Source organism: Phodopus roborovskii, unplaced genomic scaffold (assembly GCF_943737965.1).
Source record: "Phodopus roborovskii unplaced genomic scaffold, PHOROB, whole genome shotgun sequence".
In the NCBI taxonomy this organism is placed as follows: Eukaryota; Metazoa; Chordata; class Mammalia; order Rodentia; family Cricetidae; genus Phodopus; species Phodopus roborovskii.
This window is the reverse complement of record NW_026126469.1, coordinates 3,748,097-3,770,415: the sequence shown is the minus strand read 5'-3', so window position 1 is coordinate 3,770,415 and position 22,319 is coordinate 3,748,097. Positions and strand designations below refer to the sequence as shown.

General features: G+C 49.5%; 2 protein-coding genes across 2 annotated transcripts; one reads left to right on the top strand and one right to left on the bottom strand.

The window, feature by feature from the left end:
* The first annotated feature begins 16,707 nt into the window (after positions 1 to 16,707).
* On the top strand, positions 16,708 to 18,186 carry LOC127226932 (protein FAM246A). Its single transcript, XM_051191103.1, has one exon. It carries the CDS (start codon positions 17,091 to 17,093, stop codon positions 17,769 to 17,771), a length of 681 nt encoding a protein of 226 aa, XP_051047060.1. The 5' UTR covers positions 16,708 to 17,090; the 3' UTR covers positions 17,772 to 18,186.
* Positions 18,187 to 18,744: 558 nt separating this feature from the next.
* LOC127226934 (carbonic anhydrase 15) lies at positions 18,745 to 21,364 on the bottom strand. The gene is made up of 8 exons (XM_051191105.1): positions 21,191 to 21,364; positions 20,985 to 21,020; positions 20,421 to 20,591; positions 19,887 to 20,047; positions 19,712 to 19,804; positions 19,376 to 19,442; positions 19,119 to 19,285; positions 18,745 to 19,002 (listed from the first exon to the last, which is right to left on the bottom strand). The coding sequence occupies exons 1-8, from the start codon at positions 21,327 to 21,329 to the stop codon at positions 18,790 to 18,792; spliced, it is 1,047 nt and encodes a 348-aa protein (XP_051047062.1). The 5' UTR covers positions 21,330 to 21,364; the 3' UTR covers positions 18,745 to 18,789.
* Positions 21,365 to 22,319: the final 955 nt, after the last annotated feature.

The following is a 22,319-nucleotide window of genomic DNA, read 5'->3' as shown; positions in this document are numbered from 1 at the left end:
CTCTCCAATGACCCCAGGAAGCTAGAAGTTTAAACCTTAAATTCCAGACTCTGCCCTCAGTCAGTAAATTGGCAAAAGGTCACATTCTTTGCTGTTTATGACAGGGCCCGTGGGTACATGAGTACAGGAAATGAGCTTTGTCACCCCACCCAAGAGCCCGGAGCCCGCGCATGAGGCTATAGAAAACTGATTGGTCTAGAAAGTGGGGGGGGGGGCTTGAGATGGTTTAAATGAATTGGTCTGCACCTCGCGGGCTCTGGATGCTATGAGATGATTGGTTTATGATGCACGGGCTTTGTTGTAACCCTATAAAAGCTGTCTCAATCCTGCCCTCAGGTTCTCAGTCCTCTACACTGAGTGGCGCATGACTGTGGACCCCAGTGCACTTGGAATATAAAAGCCCTCATTCTTTTACATCAAGACCGCTTCTCATGAGTGTTTTGGGGGGCCGCATTTCAAGTCGGGGCGTGCTAGTCCACACTCTGCGGGTCTTTCACTACCATACCTAGGACCTAGGAGCAGTCGTGTTCTTGGGTTTTGTTTGTTTGCTTTTTGGGTTTTTTTGTTTTGTTTTTAGGTATAGGATTTTTCTGTGTAGCTTTGTAGACCAGGCTGGCCTCAAACTCACACAACTCTGCCTGCCTCTGCCTCCTTAGTGCTGAAATCAACAGTATGGGCCACCACTGCCTGGCTATGTCCTTTGTTTTTGTTGTTGTTATATTCCAAGTGTTCATCCCTAACTCAGACATTCAGGAATGGTTGTAGAAGAGGGAGTAGAAAGATTATAAGAGACAGAGGCAATGGCTAACTCCATGGGAACTGTTTTCCAGACAAAACAGAGCAGACACACTTATGATCTCACAGCAATTTTGACAGCATGCACAGGTCTGCAGAGGCCCCAGCCACACACAATCCTAGCAGAGTTGGTAGACAGCATCTGAGAAACTATTAGCATCTGATAGCTCTTGGAAGAGAGAGCTGGGTTTTTGTTTTGTCTTGTTGTTGCTTGTAGCTTTGGCTGTCCTAGAACTCGATCTGTAGACCAGGTTATTTTCAAACTCAAAGAATTGTCTGGCTCTGCCTCCTAAGTGCTGGGGTTAAAGAGATGTGCCACCATCGCCAGGCTCTTGTTTTTAATGATGTGGTAGGTTGGTGCCCCGGTAGGCTAACCACACATGAGAGCAGGATCCGAACCCAAGACTTGCTGAACAATACAAACTCGACTTGGTGGGTAAAGAAAAGAGTGATTTCAAAGTTGGGTGGAAAGTGATGGGAGGTTTGGTAAGTATGGAGCAGGGTTGTGGGGTTCAATAAAGTGCATTTAAAATAATTTGTATGAAATTCTCAATAAAATATTTTTATTAAATTAAATGTATATAAATGGAATCATTCTTTGCAGGCTTCTGGTTTTGCCCATCACGTAGGGAAGCTTCTTCAGGTTTGTGTAGCTCTTGGTGGCGGCAATTTCTTCCTTCTTCTTCTTTTTTTTTTTTTTTTCTTTAGAGACAGGAAGACAGGATTTTTTTCTTTTGGAGGCTGGCCTCGAACTCACAGAGATCTGCCTGCCTCTGCCTCCCGAATGCTGGAATTGAAGGTGTGTGCCTCCACCACCCGGTTTAACAGATTTCACATCAGCATATTTTCATTCAGGTTTCTGCAAATGGGTATCTACTGGATGGATGAAACTGTGCAGCTCCGCTCTGGTTGCTGCACCTCGGCTCAATCACGCCTCTTGCCCGAGGACTAGCGGTTAACTCGACCTTAGCCCCATGCTAGCCTTTTCACATCAGCATATTTTCATTCAGGTTTCTGCAAATGGGTATCTACTGGATGGATGAAACTGTGCAGCTCCGCTCTGGTTGCTGCACCTCAGCTCAATCACGCCTCTTGCCCGAGGACTAGCGGTTAACTCGACCTTAGTCCCATGCTAGCTTTGCATGACACCCTATTCTCCAGGTGGGGTCCATCCTGAGCCCCACCCTGAGGTCGGGTGGGCTCAGTCGCGTTCCACCACATTCACTGGAGGACACTTTCCAAGGAGAACCAACGGGTTGCTCAAATGAGGGACTCGGCCACCTACAGCAGACGGTACTGAGGCCAAGTGCAACGACTACTAATCAGCCTGCGACGGTGCGACCCACTAAAAGCCGACTACAAACTACACTTCCCAGGAGGCTTTGCACAGGTCAGAATCTCTCCCCCCCCCCGCTGGGCCTGGACTGCTCTGGCGCAGGCTTCTGGGTAATGTAGTTCTGGGAACCGCATTGTTAGCGGCATCCAGGTTCCTGGAGAAATCTGGCTTTGTGCATTTTCAGAGAAGTAATTGTGGCATCTGCACGGATGTGGAATTGAGAGAGTGGGAAGAGATCCACGTCCAGGAAGTGGAATTATCTGGCCCGCCATCGGACTGGAGAGGTGACACTGAACAATGTCCTGAAAGAAGGTCTTGGTGGCATCCTAAGCTTGGTCTAGACTCTAGAGCTCTGATACTCCCACCTTATCCCACTGGATCCAGGGCATGCTTAGCTTTCATGTCTATACAGCTAGTGTCACTGTAAGACCTGTAGAAAATATGGATCTCCACTCTCCAGCTCAGGAAAGGCGCCCCTCCCCCCCCCAAAATCACTCACGAGAAGCAGTCTTGATGCAAAAGCATGAGGTATTTTATATTCAGTGCACTGGGGCCCCACGGCCTTCCTCCACTCTCCACGTGGGATGAGAAGGCTGGGAACCCTGAGTACCGGGTTCAGACAGCTTTTATAGGATTACAACAAAGCCCGCGCGCAATACAAACCAATCATTTCAATAGCATCCAGTATGGACCAATCAGTTTGAACTATCCAAGCCCGCGCTTTGCCCAGGAAGTCTGCTTTCGCTAGGGCTCCTGGGTATGGTGGCACAGCTCATTTCCTGTTCCCATTCACTCACAGGTGCTGTCAGTAACCCACACTGTCAAGAATGTCCTTTTTCCTACTCACTGCTAGGGGGCAGAGTTTGGGGTGATTTAGGCTAAATTTTCCATCCTTACATCACCACTATTACCTGGGAGGCCACCAGTGCCCAGGCCTCTCCTGCTGTGATGCTAGCCTCCTGTACAGCTCCAATAATTTTGATTTACTCATTTTACAACTAGTGTAATAATATCTGCCATGATTATGTAGGCCTCTGAAACAACATATTGTGAAAATGCTGCTGTGTGCATCATTAAGCTAAGCCACAAAGGCTGCATTTCTTGCCTTACTCCCTTGGGCTACTCCCTCTAGGAGAGCCAACACCATGTCTTAACGACATTAAATCTTAATGGCAAGAAACTGGTTTGTTGCCTACACCCTTCACAGATTCACTACTCACAAGTGGAACTGATCTTGGAGGTCCATCTCATGAGATGCCCTGTATTAGAACATCACAGGTAGACATAGCAAAAGATAACTAAATAATGAATACAAATTCCAGTATTTAGAGTATTTAACTGTTTTTTCTTTTTTATCTAAGTTGCTCTATTTACCAATAAAGACTTGAGAGTCAGATGTTGGTGTGAGAATCTGCTAGATCACAGAAGCTGAGAAGCATCCAGCTGACCTTCCTTTTTGACCAGAGACCCAGCAAGATAGTGTTTCTCCTGCCATCCCAAACCAAAAAGAACTTGGAAAACTTCAAGTCCCTCCCTACTCCTTCCTGTGGGGCTCTCTATCTGTCTTCCCAGGCCTCTGTACTGGCTATGGCTAATTCTTGTCAACTAGTGGCTGGCTCCATCCTCTGATCTAAAGTTTATTTTATTCATATGCTGTAAGATCTTAACAACATGCCTTTTTCAAGTTCTTTCTGCTTACCTCTCTTTGCACCTGAGTAATAGTTACATGACCCTGGCTTTGTAGATGTGTAGAATAGGTGTGCAAATCAAATATAGTTGATAATGAATCAAAGCAACTTTATTTTGGTTGAGTATGATAGCACAAACCTTTAATCCCAGCAATCACAATGCAGAGGCAGGAGGGTCTCCATGAGTTTAAGGCCTATGTAATGAGAACATGTCTCAATTTAAAAACAAAAGTAACCATCTTACAACTTCTGGTACACATTTAATTTTACTGTTTATTGCTTTTTGTTTATTTGTTTGTTTTGAGACAGGGTCTCTCTATGAATCCCTGGATGTCCTGGAATTGTTTATGTGGGCCAGACTGGCCTTGAATTCACTGAAATCCTCCTGCCTCTGCTTCCTGAGTGCTGAAATTAAATCTGTGTGCCACTACATCAGAATTTTACTATTTATTAAAAAGCGAAGCAAGTTAAATACTAATGGGATGGATATGCTTGTGTTGGGGAGATGCAAGTCCTGGAAACCTGAGTTCAACCTCCAGATCCCACAAGGTGGCATCAGAGAACCAAATACTGAAGAGTTGTATTCTGACTCCATAGAGCACCCTCCCACATCCCTACACACACACTCCCACACACCTATACACATACCCCTATGTACACACTCACACCTGCACACACACCTACTCACACACACATACACACACCTATTCACATACCCCTATGTACACACTTACACCTGCACACACACCTACTCACACACACATTCTATTCACATACCCCTACATGCACACTCACACCTATGCCTACACCCATATACACACTTAGACACCTACACACACCTATACACAGAGTAAATAGATAATAGTTTTTTAAATTTTTCTTTTATGTACATGGGTCTTTTCCCTGCATGTTTGTCTGTGCACCACAAGTGTGCCTAGTGACCCAAAAGGCCAGAAGATGACAATAGATCCTCTAGAACTGGAGTTACAAAGAGATGTGAGATGCCATATGTAGATTAATATAAATGGATTAATTTAAGTTATAAGAGCTAGTTGGGAATGAGCTTAAGCTAAGGCCAAGTTTTCATAATTGATGAGAAATCTCTGGGTCATCACTGGGGAGCTAGAGGCCCAAAGAAAGTCCAATGACAATGAATAGATGCCATGACTATGGCAACTCTTTTAAAGGGCTGGTTTACAGTTCAGAGATTTAGTCCATTATTTGTCATGAGCACTTTTCCACCAGCTTGATCCCACAGCCGCGTCAGCCACAAATAACACACAGAGACTTATATTAATTATAATATCGTTGGCTGGTGACTAGCATATCTTATTGGCTAGCTCTGTCTTAATTATTAACCCATTCCTATCAATCTATACTGCCTTGAGGTTGTAGCTTACCCGTTTATGCCCAACATGGTATTATTCCTCCACCATCCTACACAGTGATCGCCCAACATCTCCGCAGAGGATGATTTCCTGTTTGTCCCTGCTTATATTCTGATTCTGCCCAGTGATGTCACTTCCTGGGATCACATGACGACTCCTCTCTGCCTATACTTCCCAGAATCCTCCTTGTCTCCTAGTCCTACATATCATCCTGTCTGGCCAAGCAGTGTTTTATTCACCAACCAATAAGACAAACATATACACAGAAGAACATTCCCCATTAATTATTGTCATAGCAGGGAGCATGGTCGTGTCACGCCAACATGGTTTTGGAGAAGGAGCTAAGAGTTCTACATCTGGATTCACAGGTAGCAGGAAAAGACAGTGAGCCACTGGCCTGGCTTGAGCATCTGAAACCTCAAAGTCCATGTCTGGTGATATACTTCCTCCATCAAGGCCATACCTTTTCAACAAAGCCACACCTCCTAACGGTGCCCAATAGTGGCCCTTTGGGGGCCATTTTTCTTTCAAATCACCATATCCCACTGCTTGGTCCTTGTAATGTGAAAATGCATTTAGTCCAACTTCAAAAGTCCTTCTAGTATATAACTGTCTCAAATTTGTTTTGAATTCCAAATTCCTAAGTCTCTTCTGAGACTCATGCAAGCCTCTGAAAATTACAATAAAAATCAGATCACATACTTCCAACATATAATGGCACAGGATACACATTGCCATTCCAAAATGTCAGGAAGGGAGCATAGTGAGGAAAGACTGGGTCAAAGCAAGACCGAAAACCAGCTGGGCAGTCTCCAAACTGCATCTCCATGTCTGGTGTCAAAGCACTCTTCAGATATCCAACTCCTTTCAGCTCTGTTGACTGCACCATACTTCTTTCTCTTGGACTGGTTACACTGCCTGTTAGCAACTTTCCTCAGCAGGTGTCCCATGGCTCTAACATCTTAGGGTCTCCAAGGCAAATCAAGGCTTCAACTTCACACAATGGCCTCTCTAGGCATCCATTCAGGGACACCCCTGAAGCATGCCTGGCCTCAGGTGCTTTCCTTAGGTGTGGAGGGGAATTCCATAACCCTTTCTTTTATCTTGGACTCTAAAGCCAGAACCATGTAGCTGAAGTTCTGTTCCTTTCTGGGACTGGAACGTGTAGGTGGATTTTCTCTGTCTTGGCAGCTGCTCCCAAATAACCACTTCTTTCAACATGGCAAGTTCATCTTGCTTCTCTCTGTATCTGTGACTCCTCAGACTCTGCCTTTCTTCTTCCCAGCATTCTTTTAGTCTGGTTCTTCCTGCTAACTTTTTCTTGCCTAGCTATAGGCCAATCAGCTTAATTTTTAAACCAATCACAGTGACATATATTTACACAGTGTAAAGGAATATTCCACAGGAACATAGTCCCCTTGTCCAATAACCTCTTCACCAGTGTTCTGTTTTTGATAATTTCCTTCATTGCCTAAGCTTGCCTGTTCTGTAATTTTCTCTGTAAACTATGCTGGCCTCAAACTAAGAGATCAACCAGCCTCTACCTTCTGAGTCCTATAATTAAAGGCATGCATCATCACACTCTCTCTAAGCTTTTCTTTAATTCCTTTTCACAAGTTCAAAACTTAGGTGTGTGGGATCTTGCCCTGAAGTCACCACTCCCTTTATTCAATTTCTCAATCTCCTTGAACATAGGGCTTAGTTCCATTCCACTTCCTGGTGCTCCTTTTCTTCTTAAACTTTATATTTTTGTAATTTACCCTGCTCAGTTTGCTCCTCTTCATTATAAATCTTTATTAGAGTTACCACTAATAACCACACAAAAGAGTCTATACTAGGCTGTTTTGGGATTTCCTCTGCCAGTGGAATTAATCCAAAACTCTTTCAATTTAGCATCAGAAAGGCTCTTTGGACAAGGGCAAAAAGCAGCCACATTCTTTACCAAAATATTACAAGAATGATTCTTCTCTGTAACCTCTTGAGCCAGTCCCCCACTGGCTCAAATCATTCTCAGCACCATTTGCTTCCATGATCCTACTAGTAAAGCATTCCACTGCTTTCCTAACCAAAATGTCAAAATCCAAATTCCTCAAAACAGAAGCATGGTCTGGCCTATCACAGAAGTACCAAAGTTCCTGGTATCACCTTCTTTCTTGGCTAGGGTTCCTATTGCTGTGAAGAGACACCATGACCATGGGAACTCTTATTAAAGAAAACATTTAATTGGGGTGGCAGCTTACACTTCCAGAGGTTCAGTCCATTATCATCATGGTTGAGGAACATGATGGTATTCAGGCAGACATGGTGCTGGCTACATCTTGATATTCAGGCAACAGGAAGTAGACTATGACACTGGGAGCTACTCGAGCATAGGAGATCTCACAGCCCATACCCACAGTGACACACTTCCTTCAATTAGGCCATACACACTAACACAGTCACACCTCCTATTAGTGCCACTCTCCCTTTGGGGACCATTTTCTTTCAAATTGCTCTACTATCAATCCATAATACCTTCAATTTAGCCTCGGGCAGACTTTTCAGACAAGGGCATAAAGCAGCCAGATTCTTAGCCAAAATATCACAAAAATATTTTCTAGGCTACATACTAAAATTCTTTTACTCTGAAACCTCTTGAGCCAGGCCCTCACAGTTCAAATCACTCTTAACACCACGGTCTTCCATGTTCCTCCTAGGATGGCCCATTAAGTCCACTTAAGGACTTCAAGTGCTTTTCCAATCTGAAGTCTCCAAAGTCCACATTCCTGTAAACAAAATCATACCCCACTCCTGGCACCAATTTCTGTCTTATGGCTCTATTGCTGTGAAGAGTCACTATGACCATAGTAACTCATAAAGGAAAAACATCTAATTGAGGCTGGTTTACAGTTCAAAAGTTTAATCCTTATCTGTTGTGTGATATTTGTTCGATGTGTCAAGATGTATTGCTGTGATTGGTGTAATAAAAAGCTGAACAGCCAATAGCCGAGATATAAGTGGGATTTCTGGGGAGAGCAAGGAAGAGGAGGAGGAAGAATCTAGGAACATGAGATGACAGGAGACATGGGAAGGAAACAGAGTCAAGATGGAGGAGAGGTAACACCACGTGATATAATGTAGGTTAACGTAAATGAGTTAATCCAAGTTATAAGAGTTAGTTAGAAATAAGCATAAGCTATAGGCCAAGCTTTCATTATTAATAAGAAGTCCCTGTGTCATTATTTGGGAACTGGCTGCTGGCCCAAAGAGAAATCCGACTACAACTATCATCATAGTAGGAAACATGATGGTGCTAGAGAGGGAGCTGAGAGTTCTGCATCTGAATCCATAGGCAGCAGGAAGAGACAGTGAGCCACAGCCTGGCTTGAGCTTCTTTCTTTTTGATTTTTTGAGACAGGGTTTCTCTGTGTAGCCCTGGCTTTCTTGGAACTTTCTCTGTAGGTCAGGCTGGTCTTGAACTCAGAGAGCCAGGAGCCTCTGCCTCCTGAATGCTGGGATTAAAGGTGTGCACCACCACTTCTTGGCCTGGCTTGAGCTTCTGCAACCTCAAAGCCCAATCCCCTGTTGACACACTTCCTCTAACAAGAAGTCCATACTTCCTCATAGTTCCACTCTTTATGGGGGCCATTTTTATTCAAACCACCACAGGGGGAAATGTCAAATGCCAATTTCCAGATTACACCCCAAGGCCCTAGAACCAGCCTATAGCCAGTCATATCTGTCCTGACCCTAGCTCGGTAAGGAGCAAATACAGATATGCTACCATCAGGGGCTCCTGGCAGTCTCCAACCTGTCTAGCCCAGGCAGAGAGAAAGGGTGAGTTCAAGGTTAGGGGACAAGGGAGAGGAGAGAAAAGGGAGAAGGGAAATGGATATTTACCTTTGAGGGATAAAGAACCACCTCTGGATAGAAGAGACAGATGATGTGGCATACAGGCAAATGGGAAAGGGAAAACCTGTGTTAGGATGAAGTGTTTGATTTTGATTGGGCATGTTAATTAGGTGAGCCAAAGGGGGCTTTTGATTGCTGGACTTTGGTAGTCAGCCTCAGGAGGAGAAAGTGGGCAAAAGAGTAACCTTGGTGGCTAGCTTTAGGAATGTAATCTGTTTTTAGTAAGGAGGAGAAAGGTTAAAAGGCAAAATCTGTTAGTTTGCCATGCTCGAGCCGGCTAGAACCCTTCAAAAGCTACACAAACAAATGCATGAACCTTATAAGTAAGGACTAAAGTGTATTTCAGTGTCAGGGTACTTGCTTGGAGCAAGACAACACTGCACAAAAACAAAACACACACACACACACACACACACACACACACACACACACACACACACACACACGTCCCAGAAGACCACATATAGCATAATTCCCCTTTGAAACCAAGAGACAGGGCGCCTGCTACTAAGAGATATATAGACAGGTGCCTCTGGGAGCTGGAGGAAGAGCTGGGGTTGGCTAGTGGGCCAGTTGATGTGTGTGCCTTATGTAACGAGTTCAGGCTCATCAGATAACAGGTACTGTTTTATGTGCTATTGTAGTTTACAGTAAACTCATGATAAAAAATAATTAACCAACTTCAAGCTTTCTCATTTGGAGATAGAAGCCAGGATGGAAAGTCCTTGATAGGGGACTAGGGATGGGGGAGACGAGTATTGGCTGAAAATGTCTGACAGGAACTGGTTTGGGTCCCAGGAGAAGTCTGTTGGATGGTGATGTGGTGAGCACTCAGGTGATGCCTGCTGCTGGTCTCCTTGCTGACCCCTTCCTGCTAGAGGACAGCATTAACTGCCCAAGGGCCACACTTTCTCTTGTCCCTTCCCAAGATGTACAGGTGGCAAAACTCAGCCTTTGCATTGAAGAAGACAAGAGCACGAGGGCCTGGGCTCTGGCTGGCCAGGAAGGAGCCATGAAGAAGGAGCCAGCCCAGCAGCTGGGCCTTGCTGTGAGCAGAGGCCCAGACATTTACATAATGCCTATTGAATGTGAAGCCCTGGGCTCATACTTTACCGATAAAGAACATGAATTTATTGTATGGTCTGGTGTATGTGTATGTGTACATGTTCCTGTGGATGTGTGTGTGTGCATGTTCTTGGATGAAAATTTCTGTGTGTATGCATATTCCTGTGTGACTGTGTGTGTATACATGTTCCTGTGGTTGTGTGTATATGGTCCTGTGTGTGTGTGTGCATACTTGTTCCTGTGTGTGAGTTTGCATGTGTATTATGTTCCTCTGTGTGTGCAAGTTCCTATGTGTAAATGTGAATATATTCCTTGTGTGAATGAGCTTTGTGCATGTTTCTGTGTGTGTGCATGTTACTGTTTATGTGCATACATGTTCCTGTGCTGTGGAGTAATCTTCTGTACACTGTGTGAATATATATCGCTATGATTGGTTTAATAAACAAGCTGACTGGCCAATAGCTGAACAGGATACAGTTAGGTGGGGAAGCAAATCTAAGAATGAGGGGAGGAGGAAGGGTGAGTCTGGAGTTCAGACGCAGAGGGAGGTTTCATGGGCCAGGCTAGCTGGCCTGTGAGCTTCTGGGGATTCTCTTGTCACTGTCCCCCTCTTTGGCGGGATGAATTGTGCTGGGGTTACAGGTACATTCTATCATGTCTGGCTTTCTGTGAATTCTGGGGATTTGAACTCAGGTCTTCACAGTTATGTAGCAAGTGCTTTAACAAATAAGCTATCTTCCCAGCTGACACCATGGCCTGGGCATACAAAGCCATTAAGAGGTAATGAGCTCATTAGGGGGTCAGACAAGGTCATTACCGAGTAATGAATTCTCCCCTACAGAGCCACCTGCCCCAGTACAGTTCCCAGAAAACCTCTGTGTCCAATACCCAGGGGTGTTCAGGGCAAGCTATGCCCAAGTGCAGCCCCAAGGGAGGAAGGCCTGGACCACGAAGTGACCCTCAGGTGGGACCCCAGCCTCTTCCACTCAGTTTGGAAACAGATTTCCCCCAGTCCAGAGATCTCTTCCCCCTCACCCCTGCAGCCCTCTCCTCTCTTTCTGGAAGCATAGCCCGAGTGCTTATGATGTGCCTGCAATATGATAGGTGCTTCTCGAGGAGTCTGAGTGTGAGGCAGACATCAGTCAAAGAGGGGACAAGGTGGAGGGATTGCAGAAGAAGAGGGGCAGTTTGGAGAAGGAAGGACAAGGGGTAGGGAAGGCCACTGTGACAGTTTCTACAGCACAATATTCCAGGCACAGACAGGAGTGCCTGGAAAGTGCTGGAGAAGGTGTCTGGCCTCAATGGCACAGCCAGGGCCTCAGACAGGCTGGCATGGCTTCCTCTCCCTGGCTCCCTTTACCGGGAACAATGGAAAAGTCCAACCCAGGTCTGGAAGATGACCATGACAGAGACACCTCAGCAGGCAGGGGACGGAGGACTTTAAGAGACCTTCAGACAACTGAACACATCCTTCCTAGGTGGCTAGCCACACTCTGGCTTGCAACAGCAGCCCTATGGGCCGGCCCTCTTTCATATCTGTGGTGATAGTAAAATGATTCAGCCACACATTATAATCCTGTAGGTCTCTATTGAGGGCTATCTGGGTAGAGTCAGGTACTGTGGTGGTATAGGTTCTGCTATGGGAGGAAGAGACGGGATTCAGCTCCAAACACAATACGACAAATGGGAATTTGTGGTGGAGTCACAGGGAGGGGCCGTGATGAGATGTTGCAGAGAGAAAGCAAGGGGGAGTCTTGTTGAAGATGGGCCAGGTCACGACCATCTGGGACATGTGGAGGCCGAGGTGGGGATCCATCCCTGGGGAAACTGATTCAGAAGAATTCCTTTTCAGTTTCAGTTTGCAGAGACAGGCTCTCACTCTCTAGCTCAGGCTGTCCTGGAACTCACTTTATATCACAGACTGGTCTTGAACCCACAGCAGTCCTCCAGTTTCAGCTTCCCAAATGCTTGGATTACAGACATGAGTCCTGTGCTAGGCTCAGAGTTCATGCTGAAACCCGTATCCAGTAGGAAGTTCAAGGTGTGCTTAAGGAGTTTCAGGAGCAGGAGTAAAATTTGGTTGGCAAGGATTGTTTGTTTCCCCTTGAAACAGATGGGGCAAAGGCCTTTTCCACCCAGGCTATTTGCTGGGAAGGGGACAGGCAATAGGAGCTGAGGCTGCTGAGCCATACACGCTGGGGTGGGTGGGGGAATCTATTCCCATCTCTGTCCCAGACATGTCACAGAGGTCAAGGCCCAAGGCCTAGACTGGTCAGAGCCACCTCAGGCCAGATATTCCAGGGGCTAAGAGGCTGCTGACGACATAGTCTGGGCAAACAAAGCCATTAAAGAGGTAATGAGCTCATTAGGGGGTCAGACAAGGTCATTACCGAGTAATGAATTCTTCCCTGCAGAGCCACCTGCCCCAGTACAGTTCCCAGAAAACCTCTGTGTCCAATACCCAGGGGTGTTCAGGGCAAGCTATGCCCAAGTGCAGCCCCGAGGGAGGAAGGCCTGGACCACGAAGTGACCCTCAGGTGGGATCCCAGCCTCTTCCACTCAGTTTGGAAACAGATTCCCCCAGTCCAGAGATCTCTTCCCCCTCACGTGGCATAGATATTTCCAGAGCCCTGACAGGTGGGGAAACTAAGTCTATATCTGCCCCAGCAGGGGCTCAGTCATCCTAAGGTGTCTGCAGCCCCTTTCTGTCATCAGGGCCATCAGACTGTTTGAACAATTAAACAAGGAATTAGAATTTTCCCAGAAATTTTATGCTGGAGGAAGGAAAAGCCTGATGCTAGCCAACAGAGGGCTCTCTCCCAGAAAGTGCTTTCAGAAAGTGCTGACAGCTCATCAGACAGCCTTGCAGGCCACAGAGCAGAAGTCATGGCTTAACTGTATGGACTTCCTGCCAGAGACGGCCTGGGGGCCAGGGCACTGTTTGTCCCTCTTCTCAGTGTCACCATACTTGATACATCTCATTTCTCTGCTTCTTAATATTACTTGTCACTTTGCTGAGAATGAGCTAGCTTGTTAGGACTGCCAAGGTCCAGTCTGTACACTAGAAACTCTGGTGACAGGGCCACCAGAGGTGGGTGCAGGAGCTGGAGCCCTGCAAGGCTACATACACACCTATTGGCTGTGCCCTGATCCTGCTCCCTCCAGCTCTCCTCACTCCCTCTGGTACCCTGCCACTTTCAGGAGGCAGTGCCAGAGCTCTGGGGCTGCACAGGTGGCTGCCTCCAGTCCGTTTCCACAAAATTAGCCAGGTGGCTTCAAGGTTTACAGGCTTACAGCTGCTTCACCAAGAACTAAGCCAGCTCGAGCTTGGCCAGACACTCGGAGAAGACAGAGCTCTACATCACAAGGCCTGGCTTGGGGGTACTTGTGCCCTGACTCTCCTCATGAGGACTGTGAAGCTGCCTTCCCACCCTTTAGTAGTTCCCACAACTCCTTCCCCTCTGAAGCCACCAGAGCCCCTCCAACATGGCTGAGTGCTCTCCTGGCTCCCAAGTGCCCTCTGGCTCTGGGAAATAAATTCTATCTTGGTTTAATAGTAACAGGGTGCAACAGCGGCCATGGTGACGACATTTGAGTCACACAGATTGCCCCCATCTAGATCCCTGCCTGGAGCTCCAGGTATCCCAACCCCACTCGCCTTGTTCAAAAGTTAATGAGTGCTATGGTCACTGACTGCCCTTCCAGGAGGTCCCACCTGGATGCACAGGGCTAGAGCAGGAGCTGATGGGGGACAACCCTGCAGCCAGGCTCCCTATGTCAGTGCCTGGTCTAGGCCTGACCTGAGTTACCCCCCCCCCATGTGGGGAGCTAAGGGCTGACTGGCTCTAAGAAGCTAGCCTGCCAATCTTCCCTGTCTGTGCCCTCCAGCCCTGCCCCTGCTCTGCTCATCTTTGTCTTTTGAGGGGATGCCTCTCTGAGCAACCATCTGGGTCATAGTTGTCTATTCTTCCATTCCTGCTTCTGCCTCAAGACTGCCACATCTGCTGTAGCCCTGCCACCACCCATCAGACCTAGACCAGGCTCTACACAGCCTTATCCCACCCACACGTGGTACTGGGGTCAGATCCCAGGGCCTTGTCCATGTGAGACAAGTACAATAACCCCTCCCACCTCAAACTCTGAGCTCAGAGGCTCAGGCTCCAGAGGCTTGCTCGGAAGCTTGCTCAGGGCTGTGCGCTCACGCTTGCCTTGCAGCTCTCATCCCTGCAGACCTGCTCTGAACGCCACTCCTCAAGCCTTCCCACGCACCCCATGGCTTCTGGATCCTCTGCCACAAGCATAAGACCCCACATCTGAAGTCTTAACAAGGGACAACCTGGAACTCTCTGCAGAGGCTTAGTGTGTATGTAGCTCAGCTAATTCATAATAAAAGAGTCAAATACAGAAACACCAAACTGTCTGCTCTCTGCACAGGCCCTGTCTGCCTTTAACATTCCCATCAGTGGTCTGCAAGCTCAGAGCCCATCACCCTCTGTCACCCTCCCAGCTGCTAAGCTTCCTGGGTGTAGACTTGTTTCAGAGAGGGTAGAGCCACTCTGGCCACACAGCCTGGAGAGTGAGGACAGGGATTTGGGACTTTTTAGTCAGCAGCATTTTAATTAGCAACTTGGGGAGGGGCATGAATAATGAGTTCTAGAATTCATCTGGGCTAAATACAGGAGGTCCCAGGAACAGGGAAGGTAAGCACAGGGGAAGTCTAAGAGGCTGTGTGCCACATTCTCATCTCCTGGCTTTACCTTATGAGCTACAGTGAATGAACAATAGGGGAAACAGGTGGCCCTCAGACAGCACCCCCAGACTCCCCTGTACACATGCACATGTGCAGGCCTCTCTGCACCTGGGCATTCAGAGCCCCCTCCCAGCACTGCTCTGTCCATGCAGAAACCTCCCTCCTCATAATTTTCTTGGGAGGTCCCAGGGCACAGAGCACCCAGAGTGCTAACAAGGCCCCAAGGGTACAATGAGGATGACAGGTGGGGAAATACTGCCCTCTAGAGGGATACATAACCCACTGTGCCATACACAGGCACAGTTCAATTTGCACAGGGATGGGGATGAACCAGGACAGTAGTGAGAGGCTCCACAGAAAGCAAAAGGGCAATAAAGACAGTCTGAAGATGAAAGGTTAGCAAGGTCAGGGACTTGCCAGGGTGGCTAGGAGGGGTCAGTTGAGCTCCTATGCTCAACTTTGAGCATCCATATATTTATTCTCTTATCAAACATTCAGCACGCTTACCAACACTAAGGACCTAGTCCAGTGCCAGACTCAACCCAGAAGAGCCAGCTGTGGGCTGACACCTCACTGTGGAGGGACAGAGAGTCACCAAAAATCACTGTATGCCAGACGAAATGTTATGTGTCTACAGTCAGTCCCAACTGCTCTGGGGGCTGAGGCAGGAGAGACCTGAGGACAGTAGTTCAAGACCAATCTGGACAACATAACAAGTCCTTGTCGCAAAACTAAACAAAAATGGGCTGGAGAGTTGGCTCAGTGGTTAAAGGCACTTGCTGTGAAAGTCTGGGGTTCAGGTCCCAATTCCCGCATCCACATGGAGGCTCATCACCTCCTCAGGTACCAAACATACAGGTGGTACACAGACACAGATGCAGGCAAAACATCATACACATGAAATAATTAAAAATAAATCTTAAAATCAGCTGGGGATGTATCTCAGGTAAGTGGTTCCTCAGCAGAAATGAACTCCTGGGTTTGGTCTCTAGCACTGGCAGAATAAACTGGGCATAGTGACACACACCTGTAATCCTAGCACTCAATCGGGAGGAGGCTCATAGCCTTTAATCCCAGCACATGGGAAGCAGAAGCAGGTGGATCTCTGTGAGTTTGAGACCAGCCCGGTCTACAAAGCCAGTTCCAGGACAGCTAGGGCTACACAGAGAAACTGTGTCTTGAAATCCCCCCTACCCCATGTTGTGAAAATTACTTGCTTGTGGTAGAAGCTTGTTACTAGTTGTGAGACTGTGGTCAAGGAAGGCTGCATGTTGTGGTGGGATAAGCAGAAACTGTCTGCAGACGGGAGGGGCTCAGAGTCTACCTGTGGGGCTAGGGTTGTTTGCTTAGGTTAAACTGCATATGGGCAGGCCACCGTATGAGACGCTTCAGGCATAGCAGTCTCTGAGCCCCTCAGAAGGTTGGGGAGAGGGGCAAGAGCTTGGGGTTGGAGATGCCTGTGACAAGGATGGATGGATCTTGTAGCTGAGTACGGACTTCAGGAGACACGAGATAGAGCAGTTAGGGTGGCTTGAATAGGGAACGAATGTAGTTGGCTAGCTTACAACACAGACACACACACAGACACACACACACACACACCCTCTGGATTGTGAGTTGAAGGAGATGTGGCTTGAATAGGGAACGAATGTAGTTGGCTAGCTTACAACACAGACACACACACACACACACACACACACACACACACACACACACACACACACACACACACACACACACACCCTCTGGATTGTGAGTTGAAGGAGAAGGCTGATTCTTGTCCACCATTCCCTGCTGTGGTCAGGACAACATGAGAGGATATGAGATGGGTTTTGAGTCTGGCCATAAGGTGTTTTGGGCTTTAGCAGCCACTGCGCCAAGTGCTATTGCAGCTGCCTAGAGGCTAATCTAAGTCCCATATGGGGGCCTCAGCTAACAACATGGTCCCTAGGGCCAAGTTTCAAATACCCCTGCCTACTGTCACAGCCCTCCCCCAACCCACGGCCTCCCTGGAGCCCCAGCCACTCAGGACCTGGCCCTGCCGGGTTCCCCCAGGCCTGGTCGTTCCCACAGACGTCCCAGGAGCGCGTTCCCGCGGGTCCAGCGGTCGCTAGGCTGCAGGCTGGGGCCCAGGCCCTCTCCGCTGAGCTGGCAGAGAGTGGTGCAGGTGGTAGCGCATGGCGGCCGAGCCCGGGCGCTCGTGGACTCAGGCGCGCAATGCGTACGGCGCTAGAGAGGCGCTGAGGCGAGGCGTGGGCCGCCGGCTGGACCCCGGCTCGCAGCCCAATGGGCTGGTCCCCGAAGATGTCCGCGCCTCGGGCCGCCTGGCTCGCCTGCGTGGCCAGCTGCGGGCCGAGGCGGCCGGGCGAGCCGAGGCTCCTCGACTGCTACGGTTAGTGGAACGCGCGGGTGCGCGAGCCGGGGCGGCGGGGACCAGCGAGAGGAGCGAGGCGCGCAGCGGGGGTTCCGTGTGCTCCGTGTGCGGGGAGCCACGCGGCGGCGCCACCTACCCCGCCGGCGTCCTGGAGGTGAGCGAGCGGCGGTTGCAGGAGGGGCTGGCGGCCGTGCGTGCCGAGGTGGGCGCGGGGCTCGAGGCGCTGCGCGCGGAGCTGCGGGCCGAGCTGGACGCCCTGCGTGCTCTGCTGCCGCCGCCGCCGCCACCACCCGCCCGCCGGGAGCCCCGTGGTCCAGCCCTGCTGCGGGCGCTTGGCACCGTGAACGCGTTGGTTTCGGCCTCGAGGACCGCGGAGAACGGTCCGGATGCCCCCGCCGACGGCCTGGCAACCCGAGCCACGGCCCGGAAGAACCACAAGAAAACCCCAGTGCCTTCAGCGGCTGTTCAGGGCGGAGGAGATTGAAGGGCTCCGGTGTACCCAGAAGAGGGCAAACTGGCTGACATGCTATCCTGTAACACTCCCCAGATGCCGCCAATGATGCTCCATTATTTAAAGGGTGGGCGGCAGAGGCTGCATAGATGGCTTTGCGCTATGGGTAATTGCCGCCTGGGACTGAGGATGCTGCTGTAGAGCCCCTTTTAGCCTTGAAGCTAGGGGAAAATCTGGACCAGATTGCGACTGACTGCCTGGAGGGGCTGGAGGCAAATGGTTGCACTTTCGTGCAGTACCTCCATGCATGCACCAGAATAGTGTCAACTGTGTACCGTGTAACAGACTTGAGGGATGTAGGTAGCAGAGACAGTGCCATTCTGAATGGCATGAACTGGACATCAGCTTGCTAGCCACCACCACTCCACTGATAATGGGGCCCACCCTCCTGCTGTAGGGTCATGTTGTCAGTGAAGGCACAGCCCTTCAATGAACCCTCCCAACAGTCACTCAACACCAGCTTCTCTCTAGAAAAATTTCCACAGGGTAATAATTCCCTTGTGTCACCAGGCATGGTTTCATAGCACTTGCTGTCACCAAAACCAGCCAACTCAGTGCCTTCTTAAGGGCTGGCTTGGGACTGCAACCCGGGTCATCATTTTAAAGTGGCACAGCAACCCCCCTTGATGCTCATCAGCTTGTTTTTAAAATAAAATGTAATTTCTGGTATAGGTGGCATTTCTGAAATGTACTGATTTCCAACCCCTTTCCTTTGACCCGGAGATTCAAAATAACATGTTGTTGTGGGTGGGTGTTAGAGTTGGGTATCTGAGTGGGCCTCAGTTTTGGAAGAAGTTTCTATAATTGAGGTGGGCAAGAGGGCAGTCACTCAAGAGCCTGTCAGTGGTATGGACAGGAAGGTTGCAATGAGGTTGGAGCAGGATTCTCTTCCCATGGTCCCGTGACCCCTAGGCACACACCTCTTCCCAGCCACATTAGGCCAAGGTCACTATGCATCTTTTATTGTGAAAGCAGGAGTCACCCCTGGATCCTAAGGGCCCTGCCAGAGTCTTAGGCCAACTCCCAAGCCCCAAAGAGGCAGGTGCAAACAGGGCAGGGTAGTGACTGATGACCGGATGGATGCTCCAGGAGAGGCTGATATCCTGCGCCCTCCAAGAGGTTGCTGGGGACGGAAATTATCCATGATCGGCCTAGGGTACAAACTCGGTGGCCCAGTCTGGGGCATGGTCTGGAACTGGGCTACCTGAGGGTGGGCAAAGGCAGGTCAAGACGCAGTGGGGCAGGCAGAGAAAGCAGGAGAGCTAGCTGAAACTGTAGGAAGGAGCCTAACACTGGTTAGGTAGGGGTAGTGGCTCCCACCTGTGTGCGCCCAATGGGTACGGTGTTTTCAAAGACTGTCCAGAGTACGGCTGGCTCACAGCCTGGTGTGGTCAGAGACCCAGAGTATCGGTAGTAGCTCAAGAGCCCCACAGCACTTGGCAGCAGCGAGGCCAGTGGGAAGGTGGGCGTGAGGTTCATAGAGCCCCCTGGATGGTGGGACAGAAGCTGGAACTTGCCTCTCCCACGCCTACTCCTCACCCACACACCTTCCAGCCAGATGGGACCCTGCTTCTTACCAGGGGAAGATACATTTTTTAGGCCAGACACGATGGCAGAGAAATTGTTGTTGTTACTGTCCTCCTCCTGGAGAGAATTCCAGTGAGAGGAGCTTTGAGGTTCTATGTATGTGTCTCCAAAGGTGAGACAGGTTAGTGGTACACCAGTGGGAAGGGCCCAGTTGGAGGGTCTGGGTGATCTGGGGGTGGAGGAAGGTCACCTCCCATAATGCCCACTAACACTCCATTCCATGGGCCCCCACCTCCCGAAAACTCCCTAAGCCCCATGATCTCCACAGACTCCAAACAGATCTGTTCCCTCCACACATGCATGGAGCCACACCGGCCCCTCCTCACCACCAACAGCACAGCTAGCACAGCGAACCCATCGGGGTGGTTTTGTGCCTCCCTCATGCTCTGGTACTTGGTGTTCATGTGGAGCATGTGCATCTAGGGAATACAGACCATAGGTGGTGTCCAGCTGTCCTCTGCTCCCTGTGCCCATTTTCCTTCTGGTCCAGCCTGCACCCACCTCCATAGAGCTGCGCTTCTCGTCCAGGCTGTGCTCTGAGCCTTTGTGCCCTGGGCTGCCCCAGTGGAAATGCAGCTGCAGCAGCCGGTACCCTGGTGATGGCAGCCCAGCCCCTCGGATCACTGGGCAGCTCTGCTGACATGAGTTTACTCGAAGTAGCACTGAAGGTGGGGGAGCATATGAGAGTCTACCCCTCCTCAGCAGGACCCCCTCCGCCACTGTGAGAATCAAACTGGCCCCAGCAGTGTGGTTATGAGGGCCTTCATTTCTTTACTGCATCTTGACATCTAGGTGTGAACTGACTATTCTCTGGCCATGGCTAGTTTCATTTACAGGGCTCTACAATGTGTGTAGAGCCTCCTTTGCTTTGGATTCCTGTGTGTCACATTCTCATAGTTTCTGTCCACTTGTGTGTGGGGGTGGGAGAGGGAGCTCTTTGGAGAAGCTGTCTTTTCAGCTCCTCTGTGTACCCTGATCTCTGTGTATGGGTGAGACTTTTTGCCTGTGTATTGGTCCTGACCTTATGATGCTGACCTGTATGACCATCATTTTCCAGGATCCAAGGGTCTAGAGGTGCCGAATCATAGCCTTGAAAGATGAAGGGCTCAAGAGTGTAGTCCCGCTGGACCAAGCGAAGGTCGATGTTGATAGGGGACTGGGCTGGGCCCCCACAAGCAGGTGCTAGCTCCTTCCAGTGGGTAGGGCCTGAGGAGACATGGACTGGAGTCTGCAGCAGGGTCAAGGAGGCTGTCTGGGAGTGCGCTGAGTGGATCCCATGACCCAAGCATTCCCTGCCAAGGACCATCTTCCTTCCACCCTCCCTCCCTCCACACTTGGTTGCAGTGGCTCTCCAGATCCATCTGACTTAGCTACCAAGTCTGCAAGCAGACTGCCCCATAGACAGGGCAGATGGATCTGGGAAATGGCTACATACTCATGCTGGGAACCACCCCTGGCCACACCCACAGGCTCACAGAACCTGACCATGGATCACAGCAGACACACATGATCATAGCATGCCTGCTGCCTGCTGCCCAGTCCTTTGGATAGAAGGAGCTGGCAGACAAGATCCATATAGCCTGTTAGAACTGTCCTCACCACACTTTGGGTCTTGGGAGTCATAGCACCAGGCACCTGCAGACAGGAGGGACCGAGCTGAGAATTACCACGTGGCCCTTTGAAGTTCCATCCTGGCCTCAGTCCAGGAATGGGGCTAGGCTAGTTAGGAGAGGTTGCTCCCCTGTCCGTGCATCTCCTCCCAAACTTGCCCCACTAGAGGATAAAGGCAGAGCCTTGCTGCTCACCCTTGGAGTCCACCTGTGCCACAGGTTGCATGCCGAGGAGCAGGAAGCCCAGGGCCCACATGATGCAGCAGTGGCTGTGACTCTGGAGAACTGGACTGGACAAGGAAAGTGTGACCAGGATACTTGGAAGGCTGATCATTCATTGGCCAGAGAGTGAGAAGGTGTAGATAAGGATCCTGTGGACACGCCGAGGTGGGTGGAGCCCAGGTAAGGCCACTAGTTACAGAGGTGGGCTGGAGCTGGTCCAGGGCTGCTGCAGCCAATGTAATTGTTAGCATTAATTCTGAAGGGTATCTGTTATTATTCTCACAGCCAAGGAAATGGGAGCCAGGGAGCTAGTGTGACATGCTACAGCCACCACCAAAGAAACCAGTTCAAGGGGTGAGGTCACTTTGGGTCCTGATACCCAAGACTTAAGAGGCTAGGGAGAGGAGACATGCACGGTGTTTCTTGCCTTGCTACAAACTTGAGATTCCAATCCCTGTCCCAAGTCCAGGTTCACAGATGCCTTCCTACTGATGCACCTGTCTCAGGACTACCCTAATAAAAGGTCTTGGGAGACACTGCAGGGGTTCAAGCCCCCATGCCCAAGTCCCAGGCACTCTGTAGTGAAGTCTGACTCTCTGGCTTCCTGATGTTTCAAATGATCACTTGACAGTTCTGCACTTGGGCATCATGTGTCTGTGGATTAACCATGACTACCAGGGAGTGGGCTGGAAGCTTGGCCCTCTAGTATTCAGTATCTCCAAGAAGGAGGAGTACTTGCTTAGCCTGTGTCCCTGGATTTATCCTTAGCGCTGCAGAAACAAATACAACAATTGCTGGACGACCAGATTCTTCCCTGGCAGAAGGACAAAAGGGCAGAGCTGATGATGACCCTGCTTCAGATGTGTTGAGGGACTGAAGCTCCTATTCCCTATCAAAGGACTCAGCTGTTCCTTCCTAACCCTGACCTCTTGTCAGCCTTTGCGACAGCCTGTTCTGTCACTGCCCTGTCAATGTGAGGCCTACAGGCTCGATCACAGCTGTATCTCTCGTTCCTGGGTTCTGACTACCAAGGGCTCCTGCATGCATGTGGTGCACACACATATATTCAGGTACAAACACATACAAAAGTATAAAAATTGAA

What these genes read in the sequence shown, in the direction of transcription:
- LOC127226932 (XM_051191103.1), top strand. Translation starts at nt 17,091, where the DNA reads ATGGCGGCCGAGCCCGGGCGCTCGTGGACTCAGGCGCGCAATGCGTAC.
- LOC127226934 (XM_051191105.1), bottom strand. Translation starts at nt 21,329, where the DNA reads ATGATCAGCCTTCCAAGTATCCTGGTCACACTTTCCTTGTCCAGTCCA. An exon ending in GGCACAGGTGGACTCCAAGG is followed by an intron (nt 21,021 to 21,190) that starts GTGAGCAGCAAG and finishes TCCTGTCTGCAG; the next exon opens with GTGCCTGGTGCTATGACTCC. An exon ending in TGCTAGCTGTGCTGTTGGTG is followed by an intron (nt 19,443 to 19,711) that starts GTGAGGAGGGGC and finishes AATTCTCTCCAG; the next exon opens with GAGGAGGACAGTAACAACAA.